This window comes from Vombatus ursinus, unplaced genomic scaffold (genome assembly GCF_900497805.2).
Source record: "Vombatus ursinus unplaced genomic scaffold, bare-nosed wombat genome assembly UNPS02014830.1, whole genome shotgun sequence".
Lineage (NCBI taxonomy): Eukaryota > Metazoa > Chordata > Mammalia > Diprotodontia > Vombatidae > Vombatus > Vombatus ursinus.
Genome location: NW_020954608.1, coordinates 35,843,988 through 35,853,059, shown reverse-complemented (window position 1 = coordinate 35,853,059; position 9,072 = coordinate 35,843,988). Strand labels below are relative to the sequence as shown.

The 9,072-nt window shown below is 35.9% G+C and overlaps 1 protein-coding gene across 1 annotated transcript in view; it reads right to left on the bottom strand.

Moving 5' to 3' along the window:
* Window positions 1–3,293: 3,293 nt before the first annotated feature.
* KIN (Kin17 DNA and RNA binding protein) overlaps window positions 3,294–9,072 on the bottom strand; it is a 33,121-nt gene continuing 27,342 nt past the window's right edge. Inside the window, exons 12-13 of the mRNA XM_027838679.1 lie at window positions 5,014–5,114; window positions 3,294–3,633 (exon numbers count right to left, since the gene is read on the bottom strand). Of these exons, the coding sequence (XP_027694480.1) occupies window positions 3,571–3,633; window positions 5,014–5,114 (164 nt within the window). The 3' untranslated portion in view covers window positions 3,294–3,570. The remainder of the gene's footprint in view (window positions 3,634–5,013; window positions 5,115–9,072) is intronic.

The window sequence follows — 9,072 nt, the reverse complement described above, 5'->3', positions numbered from 1 at the left end:
GTGCTCACAATAACTCATCTCTCTTTTCAAGATATTTCATTCCTTGAAAACATCCTAGTGTTAATTGTTTCTTCTCTCATGCTTCCTGACACAAATAAGCCAAAAGAGTCAGATACCCCTTAGACCCTACTGCCATTTCTAGATCTTTTCTGTCATCACTCAACAATCTTTTCTCCTTTGATATTCACTCCATCCATCAATACGTCATCCACTAACCTCTCAGTCACTCACTCCTTTCTCAAATTCAATACCTAGTTCACATTTTCATCTCAACCCTAATTTCTGCCGTCATATTTAGTGGCTTCAATACTCAATGTTCTTTCAACCCCCTGGCCTTAGAGTTCATCAAACTCCCCAAATTGCATAATCTACATCTCTCATTCTATATCTTAGTCACTCTAAGGGACAACCTTAGACCTCAACACCAGCTAAACCATTCACCTCTTTTCTTGTCACCGCTTGTATACTTGCAAATCCCAAACCTAGATTACTACCACCATCTCATGGTACAGTTTTGATGTATTTACGCCTTCCTCTCAAGGTACAGTAAAAAGAATGGTCCAGGTTGAGACAAGACCTAGAGAAATAGTATTCTAAACAGGAAAAGAGGTAGGTTTACAATTAATAATTTACCTTGCAAAGCTGAGTATAATATTTACAGAGGAAAAAATAGACCTTTAACACTAGAAGAACCAGGTGTGTCAATTGTTGCAAAAAATACTATAATTTTACTTTGAAATTAATATTTTCATCCTACTACCTCTATTTTCTTTGCCTTATGGATTAAAAAAACTGCACTGTATCAATTGATACAGGTTAGTCTGGTTCTTTAAGATATTCTTGAATTCTGGTCCTTCTAATAGTAATGGAATGGGGGACTTTCAAGTATTCCTCATGAAAAGACCAGAGCTGAATAGGATCTTTGAGATACAAACACAAGAGTCAAGAAAAACCTAGAAAAGTAAACCTACTTGAGGAATTGGAAGGGGCTATATAATGATGTCACAGTAATATTCTCATTGGTGGAGAAGAAACAGTTGTCCTTTCAGAACCTTAATATTTTCAAAAGGTATTGAGGGAATTACTTAAGAAAAACAAAAGCGTCTGGGGATAGACTGATTTTGTTTTCAGGGTTTTCAAAAGGGAAAGAGAATAGAGGATAAAGAGAATACATGAGTGTGAAAAAGAGAAATAAGGGGATAGAATTTGATACTTTACATAATTGGGGTAAGGGAGAACATACAAACATAGAGAAAGAGGGTAGGGGGAGTAAAAATCAGATAAGTCTCACTTAGCTGAAATGGACAAATCAGGGCTGAAATTATACAAATACATGATTTGGTGAAGAAATACTTCAAACTCAAGCGAAATGAGCAGGAATAAAGAGGAAGAGTTAAGGGGGAGAAAACAGTAATAAGCAAAATCACCCAGATGCTGATGGAAGTGATTAAAATGAGGAAAAAAAGAACTATAATCAAAGGGAGTTCCCATCAATTGGGGAATGGCTAAACAAATCCTAAGTAGTCCTGAGAAGGGAGTACATTTCCAGGGTTGGAGACAGCCTGTGTAAAACCAGGGAGATGGGAAACAACGTGTCTAGTGTAAATGAGGCAGCGAGGCGGCCAATGTGACTAGACCATGGAATGCATGAAGAGTAAGAATTAAATACATTTTGAAAGGTGTGCAGGAGTCAGAATGTGAGAATGTTTAGGTAGATGGCCATGTGAGTGAAGAGAAAGGGACAAATGTTAGATACATTATGGAAACAGACTCAACAAGGTTTGGCAACTGACTGTACACAGGGATGGGGGTGGGGAGCAGTTTGAGGAAAAGTGAAGTCTTATATAAGTTATTTTGACTAAGAAAATGATTATCCTCATAGTTACATAGATTCCACTCAATTAAGGTTAAAGGTGTGAGCTGCTTCACTTAGAGGCTTAGGGAACATAGTGATGTTTTTGTTTTCTTTTAAATGCCAGAAAAAATAAGAGGAAAACTCACTAAGTGGTACATTCAAGGAAAATATTTTTTATGTTTCTTCTAATAGAGTACTTTACAAAGTGCTTTACATTGTCATATATGAACCATACAAGACCGGGAGGTAGGAACCGAAAGTGTTCTCAAACATCATCATACATAATATTCCTTTTCTTTCCCCTGGGCAATTACAAGGGTGGGTCTCTACAATGGGAATTCTTTTCTCCCCTCACCTTTGCCTCACAAAATCCCTAACTTCCTTCAAAGGACAGCCTAGGTGTCACCACTGCTTGAGACCCTTTCTGATCCCTTCCCCCATTTCAGTTATTTTCTCTTGAAAATGTTTTGAATTAATCTGTACACACTGCATCCTCCAGTAAAATATAAGCACCCCGAGGGACCACTTTTGTTTTTGTATTCACAGTGCTTAACATAGTAGAGGTTTCACAGATTTTAACTGATCTGAATAACTGCCCTCATTTTACAGACAGGGAAACAAAGTCAGAGAGGGAAGGCTCAAGGTCTCACAACTGAACTTGAGGCTGGAACTCCAAGAGGAATCTCTTGAGTTTAACTCCAGTGTTCTTTCCACTGCATCATGGTAAAGGTCTTTGGGAGGAAATATGCCAATTAAGAAGTTACAATAGTAACAACATGTACTGGGGATAGTCTGTCTCCTTAATGAATTTGTTGCTAGGTAACACTCATATCCAGACTCCAAAACAGATGAATTATGCAAATGGGTCAATAAGTTTAGTACTTTGTAAAAGTGTAAATATCACTGGATTTAATTAAATTAATTAAATCCGGGGCGGCTAGGTGGCACAGTGGATAGAGTACCAGTCCTGGATTCAGGAGGACCTGAGTTCCAATCCAGCCTCAGACACATAACACTTATTAGCTGTGCAACTCTGGGCAAGTCACTTAACCCCACTGCCTAGCCAAAAAAAAAAAAATAATTAAATCCATGAGTAACATATTTTCAAATGCATCATAACATATGATGGAAGAAAATACTTAGTAAGACTACTATCATTAGATTACTGCTACTGTTTCTTTTGTCCTCTCTCTACTTAAGAGTCCCAAGTACACTGTAGGTAGCGTGAAGTGAAAAGAGAGAGACCGGGGAATGAGTCCCAGCTAGACCACTGAGTGACCTCAGAAAAACATTTCACCTCCCTAAGCCACTGTTTCCTCATATGTAAAAATGAGAAAGTTGGACTAGATGACCTGTAAGTTTTCCTTAGCCTGGAGAAGACTCTCCTACAATGCTGAATAAGGTTCCTGAAGAAATAACTATCAACTGCCTCATAGTAAACATTTTAGAATATCATTCTTTTAATAAAAGGTACAACATTCCAAGGCATATTACAAAAGGAAATAAAAACAAAGACAAAATTTAAAAATTATGCAACTTAAGACACTAATAAATCTGAATGAATTCCAAAAATGTTTAAGATATACAGCAGTATTTAAATAGATTCTTTTGTCTTATGCAAAAGAAGCACCCTAACATGGTAGAGTCATATGTCGTTCTAGAGAACACCAATTTGATGCTTTGAAGTTTTAAGGGCTTTTTACCAATTTCCATCCTCAGGCAAGTTTAGAGATATCCTCATATTGAATACCTTCAACTCTGCGTCCCTTTAAAGGGCCCTAGAAATTAAAAATAAAAAAGTGTAAGCACACATGGAAGAATAAGAAAATGACAGCCAAAAGAGAGTAAGTTCATCTCCTTCCTTCTCCAACTGCCTTAAAATATGTAGTATTAAAACTCACTCAGTAAAAAAAAAAATCTATTAAGTACTTACTATATGCCAGCACTCCATTAAGCTCTGGGTATACAAAGAAAGATAACATGCTTATATATATACAAGTTAACCTCAGAGGTAAGGCAGTAAGGGGGAGAGCAGAGGGGGAAAAAAGTGAGTAGCTCTGAAAGTGGGTTTTGAACTGAGTTTTGAAGGGAGTCAGGGAAGACAAGAAACAGAATGAGGGAAAACATTCCAGGCATGGAAGGCAGCTAGTGCAAAGGTCTCCCTTTTTTAGGAAAATGAAGTGTCATGTTCTAGCAAGATGCCACCGTTGTCCTTGCATCACAAAGTACCTGTTGAGGTTTGTTACAGCATAAGAAGACTGAAAAGGTAAGAAGGTTTCATGCTATGAAGGACAAGTGAATTTTACCAAACATTTAAAGAACAATTACTTCCAATACTATATAAACTATTTGGAAAAAATGGCAAAAAGGAGTCCTACCTAATTCCTTTTATGACACAAATACAGTGCTGATACCTAAACCAGGAAGAGCAAAACCTGAGAAACAAAACTATAGACCAATTTACCTAATGAATACTGATGCAAAAAAGTTTAAATAAAATACTGGCAAGGAGATTACAATAATATATAACAAATATCACACACTATGACCATGTGAGATTTATACCAGGAATGCAAAGCTTGTTCAAAATTAGGAAAACTACAGCATAATTGACTATATCAATAATAAAACCAATAAAAAACATATGATTACTTCAATAGATGCAGAAAAAGCCTTTGACAAAATACAATAACCATTCTTATTAAAAACATTAGAGAGCACAGGAAGAATTGAAGCTGATCTTAAAATCATAATATTTATCTAAAAACATCAGCAAACATTATATGAATGGGGATAAGCTAGAAGGCTTCTCAATATAATCAGGGGTGAAGCAAGGATGCCCATTATCATCACTATTATTCAGTACTGTACTAGAAATGTTAGCTATAGCAGTAAGAGAAGAAAACACATGAAGAATTCTGAAGAGTTAACTCCTCCTCTCATTTTACCACTCTACAAACTTATTTCATTGTTACTTCTTTATTCTCTAAACTGTTGTTTTAAAAATCTACATTATAGTTTATTGTTTTGCTATATTTGTAAAGATCTTCATTTTGGATTATTTCTAGAATGTGTAAAAAAGTTACTAATTAACTAAAGAATTCACTTCATGTTTTTGGACATTTTAAAATGGTTGTTTCTAGGCAAAATATACTTACAGTTTCAATCATGACAGTGGCAGAAAAAGTCTTCTCATTGATGGATTCTAGGGTTGCTTCATTTCCCCTGTAGCCTCCATTCAAAACCAAAACTTTTTTTCCTGGGGAAAAAAAAATGACAGGAAACTTCATGCAAAGAAAATATCCACTTTTATATTACCAAATCAGAGCAAAATATAATTTCATCAGGTAAATCATAGTATTTCAGAACTCATTTATTACAAATGTAGAAACTGATGCCCCAAAATGTACAATGACTTAACTAAGGTCACACATCTGATTAATGGCAGAGGTCAGGCCCCAATTCCTAGCCAAGAGCTTTATGTACCACACTGGTACCACACTGCTAATAATAATAACCTTATCTTAAAATAAAAATGGCTCATCTGCTTAAACACTGAAATATCCTAAAATATAATTTGTGGAGAAAAATATTTTTCTTTCAAAAGCCAACAGAATAGAGGTAGAACATAATACAGTAGAAAAAAATACTGGATTTGGATCCAAGGACCTCAGTTCAAGTCCCAGGGTAGGTTATTTAACTTGTCTAGGTCTTCCTGGCCCTCACCTGCCAAATGAGGGAACTTACCTAGATTATCTTTCTCCAAACTTTTTTCAATTATGTACCCCTATCAGTAAAAATGTTTAACACAAAACTCATCATTAAAATATTTTTGAACACACACCTCTAACATGTGTTTATTTATTTGTAAAAAATATACATATACTACTATACTAATAATTATGTTATAAAACACAAAAAATAGTTCAGAAAAGACAAAATAATAATTATCTCAGAGGCAACAGGTGCCACTGGAGTTAACTCAGTGACCCATGTCAAGACCTGTCTTTTACCACATAAATCATCAGCATATATACCAACAAAACCCAGCAAGAAGAGATAAAGAGAAATTCCACTTAAAATAACTGCAGACAATATAAAATACTTGGTTAAAATGAACTTGTCTGCCCGCCAACACAAATGCAAAGGCTTTATGAGCACAGCTACACAACACTTCACACAAATACAGATCTAAACAAGTAGAGAAATATTAATTGCTTGTAGATAGGCCAAGCCAATATAATAAAAATGGCAATTCTATCTAAATTAATTTACTTATTCAGCGCCATACAAATCAGACCACCAAAGGATTATTTTATAGGCCTAGAAAAAATGATAAAATTTATATGGAAGATCAAAAGGTCAAGAATATCAAGGGAATCAATGAAAAAAAGATGTGAAGGAAGGTGGCCTAGGCAGCATCAGATTTCAAACTATATTACAAAGAGGTAATCATCAAAACAATCTGGTATTGGCTAAGAAATAGAGTGGCGAATCAGTGGAATAGTTCAGACACACAATGCACGATAGTAAACGATCATAATAATCTTGTATTTGATAAACCCAAAGATCCAAGCTTTGGGTACAAGAAATCACTACTTGACAAAAACTACTGGGGAAACTAGTGGCAGAAAGCAGGCATAGACCAACATCTCATACTATATAACAAGGTCAAAATGAGTATATGATTTAGACATAAAGAGTAACATCATAAGCAAGTTAGGGGAGAAATGAAAAACTTACCTACAAGATCTATGAATAAGGGAAGAGTTTATGATCAAACAAGAGATAGAGAGGATCACAAGAAGTAGAATGGATAATTTTGATTACATGAAATTAAAAAGGTTTTTGCACAAACAAAACGAATGTAGCCAAAATTAAGGAAAGCAAAAAACTGGGGGGGGGGGGGGGGAGAAGGGGATTTCTAGAAAGTTTCTCTGATAAAGGCCTCATTTCTCAAACATACAGGGAACTGAGCCAAATTTATAAAAATAAGAGTCATTCCCCAACTGATAAATGGTCAAAAGATATGAACAGGCAGTTTTCAGATGAAAAAAATATCAAAGTTTATCAACAGTCACATGAAAAATTTTCTAAATCACTAACAATTAGAGCAATGCAAATTAAAACAACTCTGAGGTACCATCTCACAACTATCAGATTGGCTAACATGACGGAAAAGGAAAATGACAAATGCTGGAGGGGATCTGGAAAAATAGGAAAATAAATTCACTGTTGGTGGAGTTGTGAACTGGTTCAATCAATCTGGAGAACAATTTGGAAACAAACGAAAAGGGCTATCAAACTATGAATTCTCTCCAAACCAATAATACCACCACCAGGTCTATATCCCAAAAGATCAAAGAAGAAGGAAAAGGACCTGTTTTGTTCACAAAAATATTTATAGTAGCTTCTTTTGTGGTAGCAAAGAATTGGAAATTGAGGGGATACCCATTAACTTGGGAATGGCTGAAAAAGTTCTAGTATAAGATTGTGATGGAATATTGTTGTGCTGTAAGAAATGATGAGAGGAGGGGGCAGCTAGGTGGGGCAGTGGGTAGAGCACCGGCCATGGAGTCAGGAGGACCTGAGTTCAAATCCGGCCTCAGACACATGAAAATTATTAACTATATGATCCTAGACAAGTAACTTAACCCTGATTGCCTCACAAAAAAAAAAAAAGAAAGAAAGAAATGATGAGAGGAATAGTTTCAAAAAAACCTGGGAAGTCCTACATGAACTCATGCAAGGTGAAGTGATCAGAACCAGAACACTGTACACAGTAACAGCAATATTTAAGGATGATCAACTGTGGCTATTCTGATCAATACAATGATCGAGGACAATTCCGAAGGACCCGTAATGAAAAATGCAACCCACCTCCAGAGAGAGAAGTGATGAACTCTGAGTGACAAATGATGTATAATTCTTTCACTAATTTTTTTCACTTTTTTCCTGCCTTTTTCCTGGCAACACGACTAATAGGGAAATTTGTTTTGCATTAATTTCACTGAAATTGATATATTGCTTGCCTTCTCAATGCCTTCCTCAGAGGAAGGGCTGGAGGGAAGGAAAGAACTGGGGACTCTTTTTTTTTTCATTAATGCTAAAATATATATAAATAAAACTATTTTTGAGGACCTGCACTTTAGAAAAATCAATTTTGCAGCTGTGTGGAGGAATATACTAAGGTTCAGAGAGATCTTAGATAAAGAGACCAATCAAGAGACTATTGCAATAGCCCAGGTCAGAGGTGATAAGGACCTAACTAGGGTGATGGCTGTTTGAGTAGAAAGAAGAGGACACATGGAAGAAATGTGGAAGTTGAAATGACAAGATTTGACAACTGATTAGAAACATGGATGTAGGATAAGGGATTGTGAAGAGCTGAAAATGATACCAAGGCTGTAAAAACCTGGGAAAATGATGGTGGTAGCCCAAACAGTTAACAGGGAGATCTGAAAGATGAGTGGGTTTGGAGGGTAAGAAAGTGATAGCTGCAATCTCTACCATAATTCTTCCATACCAGCTCATACTATGCAGTTCACTTTGTCCCACTTAAACTGAGAACAATGAGGCAAGGCTGAACCACTAGCTGCTGTCCTGAGGCACAGGTCCTGCCCTCTGAGGGATGCCTGCTGAAGTTCAAGTGGTCTGGGGGAGAGAGAATGAAGATGGATCTTTTCCAATGGCACTCGCACAGGTACAGTGGGTGAATAGTTTAGGTTTTAAGTTAATAAGGGAGCTGACACCAAACTAAGAAGAAGGAAGACTGGGAGTTTGCACAACATAGAGAAGAGTCTTAGAGGATAAAAGTGGCTGGAGATAAGCTACATGATTAATTATCATAGTGAGGCTATTGATTAATTATTATAGTGAGGAAGGGATGATACCTATCTTTTGATTGATGAAGCCAGCACTTTGAAGACCACTGGCCTGGAAGACCTTTAAGATCCCTTCCAACATGAAATTTTACAGGCATCATTTACTTAATTTTATTTTAAAAGCAATGATTCTAAAATGACTTTTCCTTGTGCTTCGAAGAACCAAAAGATCTTTAATATTCTCTGTTCAGTTTCCAGTGAAAATTTTTTACTATTAGAATTAATAAAACAGGGCTTTTACATAAAATAATAATAATTGTACAAGAGGGATGAGAGAGAAGCAAAAAACAAAAAAGATTTTAAGAAGTCAAAATTTGGGAAGTAGTATTATAA